This window comes from Spea bombifrons, chromosome 1 (genome assembly GCF_027358695.1).
Source record: "Spea bombifrons isolate aSpeBom1 chromosome 1, aSpeBom1.2.pri, whole genome shotgun sequence".
Classification (NCBI taxonomy): Eukaryota; Metazoa; Chordata; class Amphibia; order Anura; family Pelobatidae; genus Spea; species Spea bombifrons.
In genome coordinates, this window is record NC_071087.1 from 149,248,654 (window position 1) to 149,275,411 (window position 26,758).

Consider the following 26,758-nt stretch of genomic DNA (forward strand, 5'->3'; position numbering starts at 1 on the left):
ACAAATCACAATGGGGAAAATAAATAATTTCCATTTAATCGATACAATTGTAACAAATAAGTGCCATTCAATATAGAGACTGATATTTTACTCATAAGTACCAGGGTGGAAGCGTGTCAATATTATAATAGCTGTTCCAAATATTGCTTTCTCTATAAGAAGGCGGCTGTATAGTTAGGTTCCGCAAACACGTTAATAAGATGCAGGTTACTTACTCTGCACAGACAGTTTTCCCAGCAGATGTATGAGCAGACACCAAAACAGACTGGTTGTTATCTATGCAAAGAATGGCTTCTCTTTGAAAGGCATCTAATATGAACGGATATTCCTGTAAATAAGAAAATAGAAATACAAATTAGACAAGGTGAACTTAAGAACTATTTATAGTGCCTAACACATTTAGAACGAAGTGAAGAATCCCCATTCCTAGCACAGCTGGATGTCCAAAGCCATTTTAAAAATAATTATCTAGTTTCATATATTTTTTTTTAGGGAATTCTCAATGGTCATTGGACAAGTGAAAGGCTGATGTCATAGAAATGGAAAATGCTTAGGTTTCTTTGTTATGATTAAACCCCACAGAATTAACAAGGGCAGATCTGCTAAGGCATGCTCAACATACAAAAGAAAGCTGTTCTTGAGAAGAGCAGTAAGTTCAATACATAAAAAGAAATCTCCTTTCATACTCTGGACAGGCTGCTCTTCTGGCGCACAGCTGGCTAAACTACTCTGCTTGGTTCTTGACATCCCTTAAACCCTCTGATCATTTGCATAATCTATTTATGTATCAAGCGAGTTCATCTTGAAATTTCCTCCCCCATACAGTCATCCCCCCCTCTCTTCTGGCTCAGCTATTCCCTTTTGTTTGATTTTTAATGTGTAATAGTTTACCTTTCTATTGAACATATATTTGGTTGAAAAGAATTAAAGTTAAACCAATAGATGGAAATAAGTGGGGCTTATACAGGGTTTTAATCTAGAAGAACTGCTCCTCCTCAGCTTTAGGTGGGTCACCCCTCCCTGTAAAACTGTAAGGTCTGCTGCTTTAAATGCTAAATGTCCAAAACTAGTTTTTTCTATTACAGAAGCCTGGAACCCAAAGACCGGTGGAGTCGGCTGACTGAGCAGACACAAGACAAAAGTAGCTGAACCAACTATAAAACATAACTACATTTAGAAAGTCTGTTTCCTTGACACACAGTTAACTCACCTTTGCCGCTTTTCCAACTCGGGGTTTAAGAGGCACGTATTCATCATCTGCGGGCAGAGCAACCTAAAGGGTTAGAAAAATAGGCATTTATATTAAACAAAGTACTGCCAAAAGACCAAGAGGGATGCCCAATCATCTCAGGGAATTATCTACTTTAATAAACTCCAAAGCCGCTTCAACAGGAGTTCTAGATCAACCACAGCTATGGGCAACTAAGCTCTGGTTTGAGATCTGCTTACCTCGTGTGTGCAGCCCTCTACGGTTTCAACTGCCTGAACGTTTATTCTTGGCATTAAATCTGCCAGGCTGCAATAAATAATGTCATGTTTTATACTTAATAGAACGACAAGAATTAACGACAAATTACAGATCAAATTCTTCAAGTATATCTCATAAATCCATCAGGTGGCAGATTTTTCTTCATAAAAGGTAATTTTTTTTTTACTAGAGATGGGTGGGAATTCCTCAACACATCATCAGCCTTGACGGGTTTAAGTAATGGAAATGACATTTTGTAATGGTGTAATCCGTTGTGGATGTGCAGATTTAATACGTAGATATATCACGCACCGAAAGTGCAGAGTGGTTAACATGGCTTACAGGAGATCTTATAAGAGGAGAGGGATGGTGTTATAATAAAGTTGGATTTCTGATTCCCAGTAATTCTTTTCTAATAATTTATAGTATCTATAAAAGTTCCTTGCAGTTGGGTCTGCTTTGCAGACTAATACAACTAACATTTTGAGGCAGATCTGGTGCAGTCCAACGCTCAAACAAAAAGAATACCCATGCACCAGACCCCTAGACAGGTGCACTGCCGGGATTCAGACATTTGGGGAAACTCGCTCACCCATGAATGGAAATAAAATGGGAATGACTGCCCTTGTAAGATGGAAGATTAGCCAATGTCCCTTTAACAGGTATGAGACCCCTAGCATGGCTACCCCATCACACAAAGTAGTTTGAGGAATAACCCATATAAGCAAGCGGAATCTTACTTTAACTCATCGCTAGAGGATTCAAGTTTTAGCTTCTTCCCAAAAATATTCTCCTCGGGACCTTCAATACTGGCAGCGTCTCTCTTGTTTTTTGCGGACGGACCCGAGAGCGCAGCCTGAGGCGCAGCGTTTCGCTTTCTGAAAAGTAGAATTAAAAGACATTGCAATTTATGCTGTCAAACAAAGCAAATTATAAAAGAAGAACCCTGTATACACGTGCACGTTTCTTTCAGGATATATTACTGCATGACTGGTTATTATGGCACTTCAATCAAAAACAAGCACACGCTGCCAGAAACTGTTTTTCTTACACCCTTATAGACTAAAACGTGCTGTTCCAGCTACTGTGTTAACCCTTTATATGCATATAAATTAACCATCCCATAGAAACATTGAATTTAATGTTTTGTCTGATTTCCCATTAATAAGGGTACCGAGAAGCCGACTGTCACATGGGGGGTAAATGCTCTTGTCTAGAGCATCATTCAGGTGCGCATATATATATATATATATATATATATATATATATATATATATATATATATGATCTGTTAGACCATAGCAACATCTAATTATATACATTAGATGTTGCAACGGTGTAACAGATCACATAGGGATTCTAGAAAACAAAAAGGATTACGTTTAATCCGGAGCACATGGTGACGATCTGTCACATCAGATCTATTTGAAACGCATGCAGCCCATGCCAGTTTGCAGTAGTACAGTAGCAGTACTCTTCTCATGTCCTATTATTATACTTTATTTATAAAAGGCCGACAGATTCAGTAGTGCTGTACAAAGATGAAAATGTTACAGATAACGACAAGTGCAATACAGCAACTGACAGAGATACAAGAGGAATGAAGGGCCCTGTACCCGCAGGAACTTACAATCTAGTTGGATAAGGGGTGAGAAACAGGAGGTGAGGACTGCGTGGTAGGGAATGACGTTAATGTAGGGAGAGATAAGGATTGTAAGTGGGTGAGAGAGAAGATTTGATGTTTATGTCAGCGTCCTGTCTGTGTATAAACAACCAGCATGACTCTCCCGCTTTCACAGGTAATTATAGTAACATCTAATATAACGGCATCGCTTCTTGCATCAATGAACGTTAACGTGCACACAAACGGGAAGAACATTAACACATCTGACAGTACAGCACAGGTTTAACCCATAAAGAACCAACACTTTATACCAACCAATAGGGCATCAAACATTGTTAATAGTCCTTAACATCGATTCCGATACATTTCCCCAGAACATACGGTTTTATCACTAAATGTGTTTTGTTCAAACCTCAAAATAGATGCATCAAGTTAAAATGCAGGCAGAAATTAGGATTGGGAAGGTGGTCAGACATGCGCGTCATCACCATACGCTCTGCGGCAGCTTGGCAGAACTCTTCTAGTAACTACATATTTAGAAGATAAAAAACCCTATTTAAAATAAAAAGTTAACTGAACACACAGAGCAGTTATGGGCCATTAACCCAATCATATAATGGGTGACAGCGGCTTCTCAGACACCATGGGAGGAAATGGATGTTTCTACCGCCCCTGCTGGCAGTAGGTGTAGCCCACGATCTCGCTCTCCTCACCCGCTGGTGGGCGCAGGCCCGGGTTTCCCATTCTTGCTGGGCGCCGGTGTCTCTTCCTCGAACACACTAAACAGCTCGTCCCCGAAGGCGTCCGCCATCTTCGTCCTCAATCAGCAAGTTAACAGGAAGTGCGGAAGTCAGGGAGCGCGTGAGACAGACCGCAGGGCACTTTCTCAGCCTCTCCACCGGAGGTTCGGCCGGTAACACCTGACAATCCCGCCTTTTCCACCTGAACGGCACGGTGGGGGAAGGGTGCCTCAAAAGCTAGCGTGAGCACGCGCACAGACAGGCGCCCACTGATGATGACAGAGTCGCGCGACCGTGACGAGGGCTGCTCTCTGATGACGCAGACTCCAGAGTGCTAAACGATAGAGAACTGAAAATCTCGCTAAGGTCTGAAGTGTCTCCGCACAGCTAAGTGACAATATGCATACACCTAATATCACAGTTGGCTCTTTTAATTATCTCCTGAAATAGAAGATCGTACATTTAATCTCGTCCTCTATGAAAAGGAGTCTTGATTGTGATAATTATTCATAAATGCAGAAACAATTACTTTATGTAACAGCTGTTCCATCCAGAGGCCCAGCGGCTGTGAAATTGGCTCCAACAAAATGGCTGGGGTTTACTTGCGACATTGCTCTGGGGGTATGTCATGACTCTCTTGACTAGAACTCCGTAGCTGTAGGGCTGTTGTGTTCGTGAGGTCATCTATGCCGGGGCTGTGAGTAGCTGGTGACGTCAGCTGCATGGAGCCGGTGTGATGGGAAGCAGGGGAGCGATCTGTGACTGGTGAGAGCCGAGCTGTGTGTAAGGGACAGGGGCATAAAGGGACTGACTGCTTCCAGACCTGACCTGGCAGGGCATGTGGGGGGGCTCCTAAAATGGCCCATATGTGCAGAAAAAGCAAAACTTTCATCCTCCACAGAATGTATGCGAGCGAAAGCTTTGGGGACCCTGGATCCATACCTCGGATCGGACACCGGGGCAAATAACTGCTGGGGAACTTGGCACAGTAAGCCGGGCTGCTTCATGAGATGTATATGATATATATATATATGGCTTTTACTGAGTTTAGCGGGGAGCTCGTACATTAATCTCCAGGGAGGAACAGCCCCCTAAATCTGCCCTTTAATAGTAGTGTTTTACAGGTTACAGAGTTAACCCCTTAACAACACACCACTCTTATGGCAAACGCGACTTGGCTGTTTGCTTAACGTACTGCCATGCTTGGAGTATAACTAATAATACCCACTGAGCGTTGGTGCTGCCGTATACCGTTGATAGCAACGACATGATGTTGGATAAAGTCCTCGGGGATTAATGCTACGGCGTCCCAGATGGCGCTTTGGTGGGGTAGAATAATTTGTGGGCATCACTACGACGTGACATTAGTAGTTATACGTTTGTATGTTTGGCAATAGAAGTGTTAAAAACAAGGAATTCTAAAGGAAAAGCCCTGGAATGTTCTTCAGAACTGCGGAGAATAAGCATTTGCATGAGATCTATCACTGATGATAAACAATGTATGGATTTATATACGTTGAATGGGATGTGCGATGCCCAAAGACCCAGCGGTGTGGCATGTTTGTGTGTTTCGCTATGGCTAACGTGGATGATTACGGAATGAGTGGAATCGTAGGATAGATAATAGTTTAGAGAGCTCATTCTGGAAGCAAATAGTTTTCCGAGAGACATGGACGTTTGTGCTACGTAAAGTTTTGGACCCCCTACATCCATTGCATTTATCTCCGCACACCTAGCATCCTTTTTCATCCTGTACGTTATTTTGGGGTTATAGGTTTATGTACTAAATATCAGGAAAGACTAAGGGATCTCAATATGTGCGGCTTGGAGGAGTGAAGAGAGGGGTAGATGTGATGGTAACATTTAAATACATAAAGGGATTTAACAAAGTACAGGAGGGACGTTTATTTCATAGGAGGAGAAATGTTAGAACGAGAGGTCATAATCCGAAACTAGAGAGTCAGAGGCTTAGATGGAATATAAGGGAGTTTCACTTTACTGAGAGAGTGGAAGGTACGTGAAACAGTCTTTCAGGAGAAGTGGTAGGCTAATACAGTGAGGAAATTTAAACATACATGGGGCAGGCATATGTCTAAGACGAGACCAAGATCTGATTAAGGTTTTGGCAGCAGGAAAAATGGGCAGACTAGATGGTCCAAAGGGTCCTCGCCTGCCCTCGGGTCCTCGCCTGCCCTCGGGTCCTCGCCTGCCCTCTGGCTCTCGTCTGCCCTCGGGTTCTATGTTTGTTCAGTAACGCGTGTATTTAATTTCAGGCAGTACAGGCATAAATAGTGCAAGCTAAGGATCTACAAACATGGGTGGAAAAAATAAGAAAAATCGCCCCAGCAACGCTGCGGCTGTCCAGGGTGTGATCGCTTCGGCCAACAAGTCCAAGGCTGCGGGGGAAGACACGGCAAAGAAGCAGGGTGCAAAACCTGCAAACGTGGCTGCGGCTGGCAGGGAACCCCGGAGCAAGCAAGGTACTCATCGTAAATAACACTGCTCTGCGCAGTCAGCCTGGGGTTTGTTGTCCCATCAATCCTGAGCTCGTGGTGGATGACGATCTCTCTGTGTTTTCTTTATTTTGTGACCCTTTTTGTCATTTATGTTTTTTAGGGCCTAAAACGTATACTTTTGGTACTTCAGCCGACTCTTCGATAAATCATGACAAGTCCGTGTTGAAGGTTTGTGCTGCCCTTTGTCGTTGATTGCAGTGTTGGTCACAGTGTTGGAGTGATTACATGCTGCTGGATTTATTACATATGCCTCGGTTAGGTTCCTGATAATTAAACAACTCGGGTTTGTAGGAAATCCAGACAAGCGGTGACGTTTCTTTTGAATTAGAACATGTCATTTTATAGAGATAATGATTAAACCTCTCTAGTTACTGAAAACCGGAATCATTGAGGACTTTTGAGATCCAGCGTTGAAAGCCACTTTTTTACATAATGGTCGGTGAAATGGGGTTTGCTGTTTTCCTGGATGCCCTTAGCCTGGTCCCTTCTTACTTCTATCCTTCTTATGGGTTTCATATTTTATAGACAGAAGACAGAAGCTTGACTCTTAGTCTAGAAAGTTTACTAAGACTGAAGGACACAGGAGGGCTTCGCGATCTGTCCTAGAGACTGAGAATTTAGATGAAATGTTAACATTGAAAAGGCTTCTTACAGACATGACCTCGATTTATAGCCCGTTGTGATCAGATGCGGGGAAAGCAGTGTTCTAATATCTCATTCCAATGTGTCCAAAGCGCAGCTACAGGAGGAATTAAAGCGATATCTTACATGGCTCCATACCCAATAAAGACTATATTGCCCGCGGAGCATGCGTCCCCATTTACTCACTTTTAGATAGAATAATATGTTGCAGTAACCCATGCCGTGGGCTCCTTGTATTTATCCACTTCCATATACTCTTTACAGGTGGTTATTGAGAACAAACTGGAGAAAAGAATCATTTCTCTCATTAACGAGCACAAGAGGCTAAACTGTGACCAAGGAACAGTGTCTGGGAGACTGACTTCCAAGAAGTTACAGGTTTGGTGTTAGAATATCACTTTTTTTTTTTTTAAGTGAGATAAAACATTTTAAGTCATCACAGCTGAATAAAAAGCCGTTTTTATGTATCTTTTGCTTTTTTATGTCCATTAAGTGTATATAATGATTTATACTTTATAAAGAGAGAGCTGTATATATGAAGAACAGAATTTGAAAATGTAAAATTATGTTTATTTTGGTCAATTAATTTAACTTTATACTGCAAATGCTTCCTAACACACATAACGGAGAGACGGAGAGAAACACAAACAGCAGGGGGCGAGAAATCCAGTATATCGTGGCAGCCGTGCCACCAACACACCCTGCGACCAAACATGAACATCGGGCGTCGGGTTAGACAGAATTTACTGTGGGATTTTACTTCGTCCTTCGATGTTGCTGCGTTACTTCTCCATGAAGATCGTATTAAGTGACCGCTTGTTCCGTCTCTGTGTTGTGATCCCGTCTAGGATCTGTACCTGGCTTTGCAGGAGTTGAGTTTTAAGTCCGAGCACATAGAAGAAGCGATGGCAAACACGGTCCTGTATGGAGGGGATCTGCATTCGGCGCTCGATTGGCTCTGCCTGAACCTGCCCGATGGTAACGACGCAGCCACTTAATCGCTCATATATCATAGATTTCATTAATTGGCCTTTTCAATGAAAAATGAGTTATTTGAGGTGCACGGCCGGTAACTGCCATGAGCGCTGTGACCAGTATGGCTAGCGTGCCGCTGAAAGGGCTTAGGTTGCCATGCAGAGTATTTCTCATTCTGCAAATTCCATTTTTCTATATTGGCAAAAGTCATGTTTTCTTAGAGACGTCCGTCCAACATATTTCTTCACAACGGTATGTTTATAAGACAGGGTTTACAAATTTCACCTCTTTTCATGTATCCATATTTTTTGTAGTGATTACTTGTTTTTAACTCTTTCTACATAGCTCTTATTTTGTATTATATTCTGGGCTTTCGCTAAGTGTTTTTAAAATGTGCTGCTTTATGGATGTCAACTTTTCTGGCAGGTAACCAGACCTTTTCCCAACAGATGCTTTACCAGAAGGGTTCAGCCAGCAGTTTGAGGAGGAAGAGAAGAGAACCCGAGCAAAGTATCAGCCTCCACCTCAGAGGCCGGAATCCAAAATATCCAACAATGGCAAACCTGATGAAGAACCTACAGTAAAGGTGACTTCATCATAACGTTTATTAATAATTTATAGTATCCCACTAATTGCACTTACAATGTTTACTAAGTTAGGGCTGGATAAACTTTATTACAAGTTAGAACCTAGAACGAGATCAGCATTTTAATGATCTTTACTATGGAAAGGGGGGACTCAAGTTCCAACTCACATTTAGTTGTGAGTTTTTTTTTTTTCCTCCTGTGTGCAAGATAGATATTTTGTGAGCGGGTTTAGTGAATTCTTCTCCAACTCATAGAGTAGAATGTGACAGGAGATAAGAACCTTGGCATTCAGATTGGGTTAGCATCATGCCTCCTATACCCCTTAGAGAGACCCTTTTGTCTCTATGCATCCCCTATGTATGCATCTAAAGGGGTCCTGATCTGGTAATGCTTATTTTCATTTTAACTTACATTTAAGAGTACATTTTGTTGTTTTTTTTTTTCCTTGCAAGAACAATAATAAGACAGAGCTGAGCATGAAAGAGTGGATTCTGCGCTATGCAGAGCAAGGGAGCGATGATGAAGAGGAGGAAGGTGCGACCGAGGAAGATGCTGAAGGAGACAAATTTGATCCTGTGAGTAACTCAAATTATAAGACAGGAGTTAGATGCCGGTGAACAGAGACAGCGAGTCACCCAGACAGCCTCTGGCACCCTGGCTTTCAAACCAGCGGTATGGCTGCCTGAAGGTGATGGAGGTGGTAGATATACAAGGCTTGGGTTAAAAGCTATTATGTTTTTAGAATGAAATAAATATTATGTTCAGTGAGCACTGATATCTTTGTTTGTATTTTGAAATTAGTCTTCGGTGTTCAGACATCACATTTTTTTTAGACTAGAAAGGTGTATCTCGAATAAGAACGTGACACCAATAAGAACTTCAGTTATGTCATTTGAATACTATAAATAGTTAATTATAATTATGAATTAATTAATAGTTAATTAAAACATCATCTTGCTATCATAAATATCTCCAAAACAATTACACTGAAAAGCAGAGGCCCGAGCTACAGATAGTTTTGATAAATAAGTTTAGTTTTGCTAAGAGCTTTAGAAGTTTCCCCTTTATTCGCTGGACTCAGACCTCATAGGGCAGAGATCTGATACGCTTTTGTTTGCCCAGAGGAATGTTGGTCAGTCTTTATCTCAAATGTTTTGCTGCTTCTCGTTGATGAATAAAATATGTTTAATGCTATGGTCCCTGTGTGATAAAATACTTTTTGAGTAGAATGAGAGGTACCTGGAACTGACGGCCAAGTTGCTTGATGTCAGAGCCGTGGCGGCCACCACCAAACAGGAGAAGAACAAGCTGGGACAGAGAGAGGCTCAGGAGAAGATAAAGAGTTATCAACAAGGTGGGGAGCCACTGGGGGTCGGAAGTACAATCTTAAACCAAAAATAGTAGACCGAAAACAAACCTCAACATCTTCCAGTCCTTTATTAAGACCGTTTTTACCCATAGACGCCTGTTACTGCTGATAATGACAAAATAAAAAATATTATTAGTAAAGTTTTCCCCCAATTAAAATGATTAGCAAACCTTATATTAAGATTAGCATAATTCTTCTCTTTATAAGAGATGAAGTGAGTAAAGCCCCTTTTCCTGTGGACCTTCTTCTTGTTCTTAAAGGGGAACTCCAACCTTTTTTATTACCAGCATCATATTAAAAAACGTTTTCAAAGGTTTTTTTGTGTGCATAATATAATGTTTTCCATTGGACTACCTTGGTATAAAGATAAAATATAATTTAAAAGAAATGATTAGAGAAAATTATTCTATCCTCATAAATAAAATGAAAAAAAAACTTTCCGAATGGAAAGGTCTCGAAATTTCATGGCTAGGTAGGATCAACGTATTAAATTCTTATTATATCCCTAAGATATTATATGTATTAAGGGCAATACCTCTGAGAGTTCCGTATTCCTTACTTTCTCAAATTCAAACCTTGATTTCAGTATATGCCTGGCAAAATAAGACACCTAGAATTGCCTTTAAAAATCTAACTAGAAGTCTTCAAACAGGAGGACTAGCGTTACCAAATATAAAAGAGATTCATGAAACTTGCATGTTATCACATATTTTGGTATGGGATAAACCACAGAATGACAATACTGCCTGGTTTGAAATTGAAAAGGAGGCAATAGATCCTATACTACCTTCTAATATTATTTGGTTAAATTATGAAAGATCTAAATATGTAAATTGTGATAATGCTGTGATTAAGGATTCAATAATAACTTTAGAAAAGTGGAGAAAGTATATAAAAATTGACAAGGGCCTCCTTTACTCAACTCCAATTGAGATATTAACAATTTATATAAGTAATTTAGACCTACGAAATTGGAGAAGATCTAATATAAAATATATATCTGACATGTATGATATAAATACTTTATTAACCTGGCCTTTCTTTAAAGAGAAATGGAACCTACCAAGCTCTGACGTCTTTAACTATATTCGAATAAAACACTTTCTACAAACAATAGAAATTACGAGATCCCAGAGAGTGGAGGAATTTCTAAATAAACATCATAAATCAAGAATAATTAATAAAATAAAAGTACTAAAAGACAATCTTATGTTAGAAGAACCTCTTTCAAATAAAGAAAAATGGGAGAAAGATACTGGAGCAATTTACCAATCGGAGGAGTGGTTTAAATCATATAATCAGATTAGGAAATACACGCATTGCTTAAGTATGCTGGAATTACAGTACAAAATTATACACAGATGGTATAGGACACCAGTACAAATAAAAAAATACAATAAAGATATATCTAATAGATGTTGGAGATGTGATAAGGAAGAGGGAAACATCTACCATATGTGGTGGGAGTGTGAAGAGATAGGAGAGATTATTAATTCTCTCTCACACATTATTAATAATATATTAGGATGTAAACTTGACATAACATTTCAAATATTCATCTTTCATATGGGACTCTCAAACTTTAATAATGCACAAAAAAATTTGATAATACAACTTATCTTGGCTTGTAAGTTAATTATAGCAAGAAACTGGAAGAATTATGGAAAGTTATCATGCGATGAGTTATTTGGTCAGATTCAATATCAATGTAAAATGGAAGAGGGATATTATATAAGCATATTTAAATATAAGAAATTTTTAAAAATTTGGTCCCCATGGATGAAATTTGCACATTCTGGAGAAGAATAAAATATATATTTTAAAATATAACTATAAACGATACCAATTTTTATATATCTGCTATGAAATGGAATAAATGTGATATGAAAAATATTAATAGATGATAACTTAGTGTATTAACAAAATATGTAAAAAAAAAAAAAAAAAAGAAAATGCTCTAAGCAATTATATTACATAACTAAAATAAGGAAATATTACTAATATAATATACTAAGTTATATATTTTATGCTTTGTATGAATATTTATATGTATGCATGTAATTTTGTACGTTTGCATAATAAAAAAAAAAAAAAAAAAAAAAAAAAAAAAATAATGTTTTCAGACAGTTGAATATTAGCCATTTGTATGTTCCAGCTCTGTTATCTTGGCTGAATCTAGTAAACAAACAACCTGACCCTTCCCATACTGCCTTGTGGTAAGCAATAGAATGGCCCGGTCTTAATCAACACACTGACTAGTGAAAGTCTATGGGGGTAAGGGTTTCATGGGTAAGGGTTTCATTGTACAAGCAGGATTTGATTGGTGTTGCCATAATGAATCGGCGCAGGGAGAGTCATCCTGAATATCACAGGACAGCAATGGCAGCCTCGGGTCTGCAGAGAAAGGAGGCTCATTGGAGCCGAATTCAATGACACCAATAATATGTTACTGTATACAGCATTGTATTTCGTGCTTTAGGTGAAAATGTTTTTTTGTTTGTTTGTTTTTTTATCCTGGGGCTTCCCTTACGGCGTTGGTCTCCATAGTATCTGTCTTTGTCCATAAAACAGGATCCAACAGCGCGCGATATGGACACAGCCTTCTCATAGTGTTGGAGACCAGCTCTGCACTAAAGAACAATTCACTTCATCTTTTAAGAGAACGACTGTGTTTCTGGACCGTTTCTAAGTATATGCTTCCCTTTGTTTCCTAAATTATTTCTCATTGTGCAATTATTTTCTTGCGCAGAAATGAAGAGTTTGGAGGAGCACCCAATGTTTAATCCTGCAGTGAAGATGACAGAAGCGACATCTGAAAGTAAAAAGGCTCCTGCGCCTCGTACCGACGATGAGCATTTAAACTTCAACCTTTTTGAGACCTCTGGGGATGCTTCAGCTCCGGAAGCTAAAGGTACTGAGGACGGATATCAGAGGAGACGGAGAAGTGATCACTTTGTGTCTCCTTCATACAAAACCTCATAATAACACCAAGCGGCTCATATCAGGTCTTAGCTTCTGGAATTCCAGGGCCAGTTAATGGGTCATTATTAGTTTGATTGTTACCGTTATTTTTTTACTTTTGTTTTTGAATTACCCTTCCATCTTGCCCCTTTTAGTCATAGCACTGAGATAGTGTGTAGTTGGTAAATACCCTGACTGTTCAAACCTCGGGGTCGTAGGTTCCAATTCCGGCAAGGTCGACGTAGCCCTTCATCTTTCCGAGATCCGTTGCTAATTGAGCGAATGTAACTTCTGAACACATGGGGTACGTGGGATCTTCGGGGACAAAGAGCATTTGAAGTCACGTCTCCCTCGTTACGTGTCGTAGACTGATAGATGAAGAAGGACATTACAGGTCATGAGTGCCACAGGCTGTTCGGGGTGTTATTAAGAGTAAAACTATAGAAAGAGAAAGTAGAAAAGAGATCATTTTAATACTTAAAGTACCTATATTAGTGTAAAAAAATTATCACATTTAAAGCCTCTAATTGTTAGAGTTGTTAGACTCTTACATGGCGTTTAGAGCAATATGGAAGTCCACTTTTCTACCACATTTCCCCCAAATTTTCATTATACCTAATTTAATATTTTATATCTATAATATTTTTTTATGCTTCAGCTAAAAAGAAGCCACCTCTTGATATCCGGAACTTTGACTACACGTCTCGCAGCTGGACGGGGAAATCCCCAAAGCAGTTTCTGATTGATTGGTGCCGTAAACACTACCCCAAGAGCCCAAACCCGTCCTTCGAGAAGGTACCTGTGGGCAAGTACTGGAGGAGCAGGTACAACTTCCTGAGGATAAAAGCTTTAAATAGGAAATAAATCTGACATATTATTAAGTGAATTATTGGGAATTAGATTGCATCTAATTATTATTTCTTGATCGTTTTAGGGTTAAGATTATTAAATCAAGTGATGATGTCATGTCCGTGTGTCCCACCATCGTGACAGAGGATAGTATGCAGGCACAACATTTGGCTGCCACTCAAGCGCTGTACCAACTCACCAAAGGACAGGTTAGATTAGATTACATAGATTGCTATTTATGTTATTTACCAAGCAGCCTTCGTCAATCAACTCAAATTATTCCGGGGTGATATGTATAACCTTTGGTGAATTTCTCAGTTATTGCGAAGTCTAATATCATTTGCTCTGCTGATGCGGTTATCATATAGATTTTGTACTGGGCTTTGTAGAACGTCATTGGGGTTTATTGACTAAAGGGCGAGTTTGCAGGAGTGTTGTGGCTTCGACTCCCTCACTTCGCTGCTCGTTATGAAGGACCGACACGGACACGTATCAGGGCAAACCCTCCAGTAAACTGCACCAAATTGTGTAGTAATAGACATGTAGATAGTTTAATGGCTGCTATATTCAGGGCCATTTTATTGCTAAATGTAATTTTACTTTTGTAAAATATTCAGTCTCGATACAGGGAGCATTAAATGAAATATACTGCTGGGGGGGAATCATTAACCCTTCACAACAAAGCTCATACATTTACCAGCTCACAGTGCATTGTCATTAATGGGTTAAGGGACACTCCAGTTTCCTATGCAGCAGAGTCAATGAGTTGGGATTGGAGGAGCGAATGGGGGGCTTCTGCAGGGTCTCTTCATGCATTTGCAACGTGGGTCACTCGGCTATCGTATGTATTGCAGTGCGTATGATGGTTGGAGAATGCTTAATTATGGGCTCTAGCACCAAAAATAGCTTTAAACACATACAGAAAGACGTTAGAGGTGTTTAAAGTAAACACACATCCAAGACCAGGTGGAACTGTTGGGACTACAACTATTGAGAAGACGTTATTGTATCGTTTATGACTCTGCGCTGCTTGGTTTGACCACCTTTATCTCTCGTTTCTAAGGCTGTTCAGTGGTCCGAATGTTGTGTAGTAACACGTTCTGTGCTTTGTCGTAGTCCGTTCACATGCTGCTGCCCCCCACATACAGAGAAGTTTGGTTGGAGTGGAGCGATGAAGAAAAAAGCAAAGTTGAGCAAAACAAAATGGAGAGCAACAAACCAAGGGACCAGTTTATTTCCAAACTGCTGAATAAGCTGAAACTGCAACAGCAGCAGCAAAAGCCCCCCAAGGAAACCAAAGCGTTAGAGGATCCAGAGGACTCCTGGGAAAACCTGGCTTCCGAGGACGATGTAAACCAGACGGCCGCAGATTGTTTGGGGGCTGAGAATCTGGCGCCCATCAGAAGCCTATTCCTTAAATCCCGGGAATCAGGGAAGTATCAGAGACTCCTGAGCGAAAGGCAGCAGCTTCCCGTGTTTGCGCACCGTGACCTGATCCTGGAAACGTTAAACAGGCACCGGGTGATTGTGGTGGCGGGGGAAACGGGCAGTGGGAAAAGTACCCAGGTCCCCCAATTCCTGCTGGAGGATTTGCTTCTGAACCAATGGAGCTCTGGGAAATGTAACATTGTTTGCACCCAGCCACGGAGGATCTCGGCCATGAGTCTCGCCACCCGGGTCTGCGAGGAGCTCGGCTGCGACTCTGGCCCAGGAGGAAGGGTGAGGACACCTAGAAGCGAGTCGCTATTTTAACTGTTACCTGATCAGTGGCTTCTCGGCTCAGACTCAATGTGCCAAGTATCTGGATTTGTTCCTTCATGTTAAGCTGCAATGAGACTCGCAGCATACATTATAACATTCATTAACCCTTTTAACATCATGGTGTGTGCAACAGTGAAAGGGTTCTTTGTAAGAGGCTGGAGAGAGATCCAATGACCTAGAATATAACGCCATTCTCCCCTTATCCATCCGCTCTCCTAACCCGTCGTCCTCCTTATCATAACACACTCCCCATGCATCATATCTTACATCTACCCCTTTCCTTATCTTGCTTACCCTCTCATGTAACGTTATAAAGCCTCCCAATGTGATGGAATATATCACCTGAACTTGTATGATGTCTGATTGTCTATGTAGCTTCTGTGTGTTTGGGATTCTTCTTTATTTACTGCTGTGCTCCTTGTAACGGAACGACCTGAAACCAAACACGGGACTGGGGAATATACTACAAGTCTAGCACGGTGCCTCCTGTTCAGGATAGCTTTTACAGTTCGGGAGAATAGAGAGGATTATCTGCATACAGATTAATTCATATGCTTAATAATGTTTTCTGTAACCTGACTTGTTTCCAGAACTCTCTGTGCGGCTATCAGATCCGGATGGAGTCGAGAACGGGAGAGTTCACCCGGCTCTTGTACTGCACCACGGGGATCCTACTGCGGAAGCTACAGGAGGACAGCCTTTTGCGAAACATAACGCACATCATTGTGGATGAGGTGAGTCGGCCGGGGGATCTAGAACGGTTTGCTCAACCTTACTGGCTCTTAAGAGGTTAATGTACCCAAAGACACTGCCGAGTGTATGTAAGAGAAGCCAATAAGGGCAAGCCATGAGTTTATTACTGGTGATCGGTTCGGTTTGTTTTAATACAGGTCCACGAAAGAACCGTCCAATCGGATTTCCTTCTCATCATCCTGCGCGAGATCCTGCGGAAGCGCTCCGATCTGCACCTGGTGCTGATGAGCGCGACAGTGGACTCTGAGAAATTCTCCAAATATTTCACTCACTGTCCCGTTATAAGAATTTCCGGAAGGACTTATCCCGTTGAGGTGTATATCGCAGGGCTATTGGGGGATGACGGACGCTAATTTATATTCCTGTGAATTCTTTCTTAAGTAATTCCTAAAACAAGCAGTTTTTGATTGATTAGAGTTACGATGTAGACGGGGAGACGGCATCTCTTGTTCACTGTAAGAAGGGCCGTGTTTCATATTGTAGAATTATATTGTGTTACGAACAGTTTGTAGAATCCGAAAAGTCTTAAACATTCATACAGCACCAAATATATTTCATCAAATGAAGATTCGGTCAACAGAATAATGCAGTTTATGCTATTTTTTTTCAAGCAAAAAAGTGAATTAGTTTTTTTTTTTTGTTTGATTTATTTTATGTTTTTTTCGTGACAAATAGAAGCATTTCTGTGTTTTTTGATTATGTGGAAGTTCTGGAGTAACATCAGGCGTTGTACAAAGTACCCGATTTCCCACTTTTACATAATTACCGAACTGTATGTTTTCTGAGTGTTCTATTGCACTTTATTAAGAGATTTCTGTATACATTCACAGGTTTTCCACTTAGAAGAAATAGTTGAAGAAACCGGTTTCATTCTGGAACAAGACTCTGAATACTGTCAGAAATTCCTGGAGGACGATGAAGAGATCACGCTCAGCATTACCAGCAAAGGGGGGGCTACGAAAAAATACCAGGTGCGCCTTCTCCGCATGCTCTTTGTATTCTCTGCAGAAGTTAGGAGGTAGAAGTAACAGAACGACTGTTCTTATTGGTGAACCGCGGAGGTTTATTGGGGTGTATTCACTAAATGCAGATCTTTTCTAATGAGCTCATACACTGTATGTTAGGTAACGAAGATCTGGTACAGCAAGAACGTCAGAGATGGGACTGCAGGATACATCATGTGGGATTTCTAAGTCATCTATGCATTATGGGGGGCAACTTGGCCCTTCTTGCAGTATGTAGGGTCATTTTAGGACATTAAGCGGACCTTTGTTCACATGACTGTGTCTTTGTAGAGCTATGAAGCCCATAAATGATCGGTTTCTTAATACTCCTGCGGAATGTGTGTCGGTATTCCCAGAATCTCTCTTTAGTTCTGCTCCTTCCAGTTTTGTTGGAAAATCAATGGTATTTTTAACTCCCAAATTCTGCTGTAAAAGAGTAAGCGATTTGGGGGACCCGGTTTGAGGTTTATCCTAAATAACAACATTACGCACCCCAATACGTAATGTTGTGGCAGCTAACCCTTTATTGCCATCTGAATCCATGCTTTTGCTCGGATACGGCAGGTCTATTTCTGTCAAATAAACTTTTAATGAGGTTTCTGTTTAGCGTTTAATTTGAATTCTTTTCCAGGAGTTCCTCCCAGGTCAGTCGGCTGCTGGGTCGGATCTGAGCCCGTATTACCAGAGGTTCAGCTCTCGGACGCGTCATGCCGTTCTCTACATGAACCCAAACAAAATTAACCTGGACCTGATCCTAGAACTTCTGGTTTTCTTGGGTACGTCGGGTGTTCTGTAAAGACACGTTCACGATTGCATAAATTGTACTTATTTTGTTTTATAAAAAAAAAAAGCCATCATTTTACTCTCTGTGCATTTTCCTGACATTCAGATAAAGGCCCCCAATACAGAAACATCGAAGGAGCTGTTCTGATCTTCTTGCCTGGCCTGGCCGACATACAGCAGCTGTATGACCTGTTGTCTGGTGATAAAAGGTTCAATGACAGGAGGAGGTAATTACCCTGAAAATCCCCATTCTGGGGCTCAATGAGATTACATTTTAACCCCAAACTGCTCCGTTCTGTACAGCTGGCAAGAAAGAGTCAGTGTAGATGGTGGAATGCAGTACATCACATGTTGGGAATCCACAGGACACACGTGTTTATATGATTTGTCAGCTTCTCGGTCATATTAAGTCCAATTAATTCTCTTTCATTTGATAGCAATAGTACCATTCCTTTATTTATATAACTGGAAGAAAACACCGACCTGGGCAAGAAATCCATAAATATTGCGTGCTGGATTTCCCCGTGTAGCGTTGTGATAACGGGGTGCTTATATCTGCCCACATTTTAAGGACAAGCTGCTAATTCTGCTTAATTCACACCTGGATATTTCTTTTTGTCCTCATTTTAGGTATAAACTAATAGCGCTTCACTCAATCCTTTCCAGCCAGGATCAGGCGGAAGCTTTCATATTACCTCCACGGGGAACCCGGAAGGTAGCCAGGAGACTGATTATTACGATAGACCGCCATGCCTGTCTTTAATCAGACCCTCAATCATTGTATAATCATTTTAGATCCATATACCAGACTTCTCAGTGTAATTTATTGTATGATTTTTTTTTTTCAATACTCCCCTAATTTAGTATAATTTGGCTGATATTTTAAAGATACCGAAGCATAGTTAAGCTGGACCACCAACTCATTGAGCTCTTTGCCGTGAGGTGTGTGGTGTCGAGGCTTAACAAAACTTCATTGATAGTAACATAATTAATTGTTCTGTATGGTAAACAGCATTTAATACCAAGACCCTTTTTTTTTTGTTCATACCCGATCACTTTTATTGATAATAACACCTTGATTTTCATATTAGCAGATATAGCAAAGGTTTGATTTAAACCAGTATTGTGCCAATATATATTAACCCCTTCAAGACCGGCATTTGGGTACGCGTACCCATTTAAATTTCCTAGTTCTGTACACGTGATTTGCTTCAGAAGCGATCGCGTGCATGGAACTGAGGGGGATTGGCTGCCACGGGTCGCTGGGGTCAGTAGCAGCCATCCCCTCACGATCCCAGCGTTCAGAGCGACGCTGGATCGCGCACCCTCAGTGGCGTACCTGGAATGTCCCGGTCTGCTGATGACACGTGACCAGGAAGTACCAGGTACGTCCCGGTCTTGAAGGGGTTAATAATATTTGAAGATGAAAAGGGATTGTCAAATTGAAACAGAACAACTAGTGGAGAAGTTGTGTTCAGCTGAATGTATAATAAGATGTAGTTCTAAAGCCAATAGATGCTAGTACAGAAATCAATTCCGGTATATAATATAGTCGGTGATCTATATTTAGCTGAGTAAATGGTTTGGCCAAATATCGTATACCGTAAGAGTGAATTCTTTGACGGAGATTTTGCTGGTGAAACTTATGTTTGTTCCATAAATCACTTCTCTGCATTTTTAGATTGTATTGGCAACAAATATTGCTGAAACTGGTATTACCATCCCAGACGTGGTATTTGTCATCGACGCCGGAAGAACAAAGGAAAACAGGTGACTATGGACCATCCTTTAATAACACGTTGAATATAAGGGTCATCAAACAAGTTATTACGTTAATCCAGGTTACCGGTACGTGGCTAAACTACTTATACATTCAAATGGAAGACCTTTTATACATCATAGTAGACAGATGTTAGCCTTTCTCTATCCACCTTTTCTTGACCTAGAAGGTAAAAAAACTCCTCTCCTGCTGCCTGACATTTATTAGGATGAGGAATTATATTAACTGAATACATGATATGGACAAAACCATCTGGGAGGACCCTGGAGATACCGGTTCATGTGGAGTAATATTTACCGTATGCTCGGTCTGTCTGTGTATTATCTCATCTCCTGGGATCACATTACTTTAAGATTCTGGGGTAGCACCCTGGTTATCGGGTTGTCACAAGTTGAGTCCCCGTTAATTTCAATGCGAGTTCCACGCACACTGTCAGTGTTCCCGCTGTAAGGTCTGTAATGGCCCTTCAGATGCCTTGCAGGATAACCCTATGATAAAAGTGATCACGTTAATGCTCCAATCGCCCCCATGTTACGACCGTTTTGTAGCATTTCATGACTCCGCGTCTCGTCTCGTGTAGGTATCATGAGAGCAGTCAGATGAGCTCCTTGGTCGAGACATTTATAAGCAAAGCAAGTGCCCTGCAGCGCCAAGGAAGAGCGGGCCGAGTCAGAGATGGGTTCTGCTTCCGACTCTACACAAGGGAAAGGTAATGCCTGGGTCTCTAATGCTTCGCTGTGGTTAAGGGGACGTCATTTGAGGAGTGTGTCATATGTTAAAGACATATTCTCAGAGGTTTAATATGAAAGTAGGACGTCCAGAAGGATTTACTAAAGGATGTAATTAGGGCTGCAACAACTAATCGATAAAATCGATAATAATCGATAATGAAATTCGTTGGCAACGAATTTCATTATCGATTAGTTGAATCGATTATTATCGATTATAAAATGAGGGTTTTTTCAGAGCAAACGCTCTGAAAAATCCCCCTCATTATATAATCCGTTTAGTCTGACTCACCGTCTCACAGCAGCAGCTCCTACTTACTCCCCCTCCCTGTAATCACTGTGACAACTGGCCCCGCCCCCTTCCTTCTCCAGGCCAGAACCACATGGCTGTGACACTCATCTAACTGTAAGTATATGTACATTTATATATATATGTGTGTGTGTATATATGTATATATATGTGTGTGTGTGTATATATGTATATATGTATGTAATATATATATATATATATATATATATATATATATATATATATATATATATATATATATATATATATATATGGGCTACTGAAAGTTAGGGGAGGTGGGGGTTAATTTAGGGGCAGTTATGGTTAGTGGGGTGTTTAGGGTTAATTTAGGGGCAGTTATGGTTAATTGGGTGTTTAGGGTTAATTTAGGGGCAGTTATGTTAATAGGGTGTTTAGGGTTAATTTAGGAGCAGCTGTGGTTAATGGGGTGTTTGGGGTTAATTTGAGGCAGTTGTGGTTAATGGTGTGTTTAGGGTTAATTTAGGGGATGCTGTGGTTGATGGGGTCTTTAGGGTTAATTTAGGGGATGCTGTGGTTAAGGGGGTGTTAATGATTAATTTAGGGGCAGTTATGGTTAATGGGGAGTTTAGGGTTAATTTAGGGGAATCTAAATCCTGGGGGCAGTGAAGTGACATATCTGGGGGTATAAGGCATATACAGTATATAAGGCATATGTGGGGAGGGCAGTGTGGCATGTCTGGGGAGGACGGAGTGGTGTATCAGGGTGTATAAGGCATATCTGGGGGTAGAGTGGCATATCTGGGGGTAGAGAAGTGGCATGTCTGGGAGGCAGGGTGGCATGTCTGGGGAGGATGGAGTGGGGTATCAGGGGATATAAGGCGTATCAGGCACAGTGGCAGATGTGGGAGGCAGCGTGGAGTGGCAGATGTGGGAGGCAGCGTGGCATATGTGGGAGGCATTGTGGAGTGGCAGATGTGGGAGGCAGCATGGCGTGGCATATGTGGGGAGGGCAGGGTGGCATGTCTGGGGAGGATGGAGTGGTGTTTCAGGGGGTATAAGGCGTATCAGGCACAGTGGCATGTGGGGGGTAGAGTGGAGTGGCAGATGTGGGAGGCAGCGTGGCGTGGCAGATGTGGGAGGCAGCGTGGAGTGGCAGATGTGGGAGGCAGCGTGGAGTGGCAGATGTGGGAGGCAGCGTGGAGTGGCAGATGTGGGAGGCAGCGTGGTGTGGTATATGTGGGAGGCAGCGTGGAGTGCTGTGGTAGGCAGCGTGGCATATGTGGGGGGGCAGCATGGCATGTCTGGGAGGCAGCGTAGCAAGCCTGGGCTCAAATGTGCATATATTGGGGGGCTGGTTGGGAAATAAAGACAAGAAATGTATTATCAAAGTTTTTTTATTCTGCTGTTTGTATTTAACATCATTTGTTTAGTAAATTATTTTAAATAAATGAAAAATTTACATTCATTTTTTTTATCCGATTAATCGAAAAAATAATCGGCCAACTAATCGATTATTAAAATAATCGTTAGTTGCAGCCCTAGATGTAATATTAAGGTGCGACGTGGATAATAAATATCACGCTCTACGGTCCTCCCGCTCTACGGACCACAAGCTCCTGCTCTTCAAGTCTTTATGTCGAGTTAATCACAGACAGAAGCATGCAGTGAAAGTTCTCAATCCAACAGTTTTACTGATCTGAAATATCTGTCTCTTTTGGATTTTCTTTACAGATTTGAGTGTTTTTTGGATTACTCTGTCCCTGAAATCCTGAGAGTTCCACTGGAAGAACTGTGTCTTCATATCATGGTGATGTATTCTATCCACTCGATACTGTGTAGTGCAAATGACACCTTCCACCCCTAAATAATCAAAAAAGAGAGCACACCACTCTGCTATAACATATAAAAGCTATCGCTGCACAGCATGGTTTAGTTAAAACACTTGAGACATAAATGTAGATATTTTTTCACACATTTATCCAACTGGCATGTGGGTTTTTTTTTTTTATACATTTTGATACATTTGTTGTGTCCTCAAAGTGTGCCAGACTGTTTTATACAGAAATGATGATGATAAATTTCTGCTGATTCTCTTTCTAGAAATGTGACCTTGGATCCCCCGAGGACTTCTTGGCTAAGGCGTTGGACCCCCCCCAGCTCCAAGTTATAAGTAATGCTATGAACGTACTGAGGAAGATCGGCGCTTGTGAGCCAACTCAACCCAAACTGACACCGCTTGGCCAACATCTCGCTGCCTTGCCGGTCAATGTGAAGATTGGCAAAATGCTAATATTTGGTGCTATTTTCGGCTGCCTTGAACCAGTAGTAAGTGTGAAATCTTGTCTGTCCAGAACATCGTACAAGAACATGCCTTCTACATATTCACCCAAAACTAAACACTGATATTGGGGAGGGTGTGTGACAAGTATGTGCAAGACTAGAGAAGGCGAATCAGTCTACTTGTCCATACTTAAAGGGACACTTTTTATATTTCATATTTAAAATCTATTTAGGCATTACAAATTGTTTTATTTTCAGAATGATTGTTTTTAACCCCTTAAGGACAACGGGCAGTCCCTAAACCCATTGAAGACAATGCATTTTGAGCCCGCATTTTGAGACTCCAATCATTCATGCGGAGTCATAACTATTCTGATGTTTTAATGAAGTGTCTATTAGCAGTAACAAATCATTCTAAGATGTGACACGGATCATTCCATTTCTATGAACAGGCAATTCTGGCTGCCACGATGACTGAAAAATCACCGTTCATTACGCCAATTGGTAGAAAGGATGAGGCAGATTCGGCCAAATCCTCCATGGCCATTGCAAACTCGGATCACCTGACCATCTTCAGCGCATATGTAGGGTAAGAAATGAACAGTACATAACGTACCCAATATATATGCTTCAGATATTTTCTGACATCCTTCATAATTACTCACCCCCCCCCTGTCCTGGCTCCCCCGTCTGAAGCTGTGAGGACATTCCAGCTTCCAGCAAAGTGGGGACAACATAAGATAGGGGAGGAAGGTCTTTCTGACAACTCTGCGCCAGACTTTAATGCATTTTACTTTATGAAGTTTGGCGAGTGTGGAGTTTTTCATTGAAGTTATAAAATTAACCCTTTGTCTCATTTTCCTCCTCTTCCTACCCGCTTCTTGTGAAGCAGGAATCGTACTGAGATCAGGGAGATCTGCTTTCTTGGCCACGCCGCGTGATCAGCCGAAGTGGATCATGACATGCTTCTCAATGAAAATCGCTTTATACTGTAGCACTTTCTCTGCTTCTCTCCAACCAACTAATTGGAAAGGCAGAGATTAACGCTGACTTTAATCCCATTCATAGTGGAGTCCATGTGGCATCCCTGTTACTTTTGTGCATTATACTTGGATGGGAAGCTGAAACTGTGCCTCTGCAAGAATATCCTACAGAAATGCACTTTTGCGGAGCCTCGTGGATCAGGATATGTGGCGGCTGCGCTAAATAATTGCCTTTTCTCACCAGATGGAAGACGATGCGGACAGAAGGGTACAACTCGGAAATAAGTTACTGTAGGAAGAACTTTCTCAACAGAAAAGCATTATTAACGATAGAGGTAATCTAGCAGGATCTAGTTACAGGCAACTAGATCTAACCCACAAGAAATCAACTGAAATGTACAGTTCTGCTACTTACTTGATACTTACTGAGTTATTTTCATTAATTGCAAAGCCCATCAATACCAGCAATAATACGACCTGATAAAGCCGCTAAGATACAATGTTTGCAATCCAAAATACATTATTGGCCCATGTTTGCTTCATGGAGAGACGATCATAATTTGCATCTCTGACTCCAATTAAGATGAGGCTAAATAATTTGGCATTGTATTATAATTGTATTATTATGGTTTTGGTGTTATTGTATTTTAATATTGTTAGTATTTATTCAGGACAGGTGTTTTTGTTTTTTTAAGGATGTAAAGCAAGAATTGATACGTCTGGTACGAGCAGCAGGGTTTGAACTCCCCAAATCTGTAGCCCCAAAGGAGCATTACTGTCTTGGGGCCAAGAAGACGTTATCTGCTCAGGAAACCTCCCTCCTTAAGGCTGTTCTGACGGCCGGGCTCTATGACAATATAGGAAAGATCCTGTTCACGAAGTCCGTGGATATCACTGAGAGGTTTGCATGTATGGTGGAGACGGCACAAGGAAAAGCACAAGTCCATCCATCTTCCGTGAACCGAGACCTGCAAACATATGGCTGGCTTCTTTACCAAGAGAAGGTACAAACAAGTGTTCTGAAGCCCCTGTTATGGTCTCCGACGCTTAGCGGGTAGTCAACTGTGTTGTCCATTAGTCGGTCAGAGCTTTGCTCTTTTCATTTAAAATGCATTTTCCGTTTATTTTTTTATTCCACAGGTTAAGTATTCTAAGATTTTCCTGAAGGAAACTACATTGGTTTCTCCCTTTCCGATTCTTCTGTTTGGGGGAGACATACAGGTCCAGCATCGCGAGAGACTGTTAACCGTGGATGACTGGGTCCATTTCCAGGTAAGGCGTGATGGTCATCAAACGATACGGGAGACCGGTGAAACTTTATCAACTTGTCTATCGCTTAGCACCGGGTTATCAATTCCAATGCTTGAGATCTGGAATCAGGCCAGGGATTATGTGTATTCTTGCCTAAAAGCAAGTTGTTTAATGAGATGCCTGTGTCTAAGCTGTAATAGCCACAAAATTTGGCCTGTTTTGTGGCCCTTGAGGGCTGGGGTTATCCTTGTTATCCACATAAATACTTAGATACTGTCTTAATCAATCCTTTTTAGTTGACATTAGCAGTTGACCTGTGCATGGTGAGTAGAATCAATTGAGACACATGTTTTGGTTTCTCCTTGCCATGCTTGAGTGTTTCTTTCTCTTTATACCTGCCTGGGGAAAAGCCATTGGTAACGTGTGATTATATGCCTCTCCCTAAGATATCTGTGCTACTAACTTCTGCAGAACTGTGAAGAGCCTCGTGTGGTCTGTAGGCAGAGTCCGGGTCTGCTTGGGCTGATTGTAAGATTCCAGTACAGTCTTCACTGAGAATCCATGGGCAATGGAAGAAAAACTCTCCATGAAATGTCTTTACTGGGCCTTTGGTGGATAATTGACTGGTTTCAAATTAGAACATTGAAAGATAAAGAGCAATAGTCGGGTTTTATGACGGATGCCACCAGCCCCCTTTCACTATTGATTTGTTAGGAAACGTGAATAATGTGGAATATTTATTATACGCACTTGCTGTGTTTTCAGGCTCCTGTAAAGATCGCAGTGATTTTTAAAGAGTTACGAGTCTTAATTGATTCCGTTTTAAAGAAGAAGCTTCAAAATCCCAAAATGTCACTTGAAGGTAATTTGCAGTAGAAATTCAGATTTTATTGTGTAAATTATGAGATTTGTTTGAAAACTTAAAAAAAGAGAAAACAAATATCTCCACTGTAACCGGCCCATTGAGCAGTGTGATGCTGGGGGGCCTGATTAGCCAAGAAAATGGGCCAGAATATATCACTGATGCATAAACATTATACAACCCGCTAACCAACACACCCCAATAAATACACCAAACTAGTGGAAATGAGCAGCCCCCACCCCCACCCCCCGGCATGTCTGTTTTGATCTCCATTCCCAGTATAATTTTGGTATTTTTTTTATTTTTTCACAGATGATGAGATTTTAAACATCATTAAAGAACTAATAAAAAATGAACCGTAAGGAACATAGGGCTCCAAATCCAAAGGATTGTTCTACAAGGATTGTTCTACAAGCATTTAGATACCGTGGGGGTCCGGCTCTGCTCTGCGCACGCTTGGTGGGGTTTCACCTTGTCGCTGTTGCAGCATTGAAGAGATTGTCCCACTTTTTTTTATCTGAAACTATAAAAAGGATTGTTGAATATTCAATAAATACACAGGGCCATCCCA

General features: G+C 41.1%; 2 protein-coding genes across 2 annotated transcripts in view; one reads left to right on the forward strand and one right to left on the reverse strand.

Annotated features, from left to right (window-relative positions):
* The window catches only part of MTREX (Mtr4 exosome RNA helicase), a 33,405-nt gene extending 29,312 nt beyond the window's left edge, over positions 1 to 4,093 (reverse strand). The window contains exons 1-5 of the mRNA XM_053448046.1: positions 3,806 to 4,093; positions 2,209 to 2,346; positions 1,450 to 1,516; positions 1,211 to 1,273; positions 216 to 328 (exon numbers count right to left, since the gene is read on the reverse strand). Coding sequence (XP_053304021.1) covers positions 216 to 328; positions 1,211 to 1,273; positions 1,450 to 1,516; positions 2,209 to 2,346; positions 3,806 to 3,903 — 479 coding nt within the window. The 5' untranslated portion in view covers positions 3,904 to 4,093. The remainder of the gene's footprint in view (positions 1 to 215; positions 329 to 1,210; positions 1,274 to 1,449; positions 1,517 to 2,208; positions 2,347 to 3,805) is intronic.
* Positions 4,094 to 4,391: 298 nt separating this feature from the next.
* Positions 4,392 to 26,758, forward strand: DHX29 (DExH-box helicase 29). The gene is made up of 28 exons (XM_053448044.1): positions 4,392 to 4,597; positions 6,106 to 6,312; positions 6,449 to 6,516; positions 7,255 to 7,368; positions 7,839 to 7,968; positions 8,415 to 8,551; positions 9,005 to 9,127; positions 9,780 to 9,906; positions 12,671 to 12,832; positions 13,541 to 13,706; positions 13,817 to 13,940; positions 14,848 to 15,450; positions 16,083 to 16,226; positions 16,383 to 16,559; positions 17,076 to 17,216; positions 17,881 to 18,025; positions 18,139 to 18,259; positions 18,663 to 18,747; positions 19,714 to 19,802; positions 20,393 to 20,521; positions 22,543 to 22,618; positions 22,912 to 23,136; positions 23,544 to 23,680; positions 24,319 to 24,409; positions 24,770 to 25,078; positions 25,215 to 25,346; positions 26,091 to 26,187; positions 26,500 to 26,758. The coding sequence occupies exons 2-28, from the start codon at positions 6,147 to 6,149 to the stop codon at positions 26,547 to 26,549; spliced, it is 4,068 nt and encodes a 1,355-aa protein (XP_053304019.1). The 5' UTR covers positions 4,392 to 4,597; positions 6,106 to 6,146; the 3' UTR covers positions 26,550 to 26,758.

Coding starts and splice junctions, on each gene's coding strand:
- DHX29 (XM_053448044.1), top strand. CDS start 6,147: ATGGGTGGAAAAAATAAGAAAAATCGCCCCAGCAACGCTGCGGCTGTC. Junction 9,128..9,779: donor AAGGAGACAAATTTGATCCT/GTGAGTAACTCA, acceptor CTTTTTGAGTAG/AATGAGAGGTACCTGGAACT. Junction 26,188..26,499: donor TCCCAAAATGTCACTTGAAG/GTAATTTGCAGT, acceptor ATTTTTTCACAG/ATGATGAGATTTTAAACATC.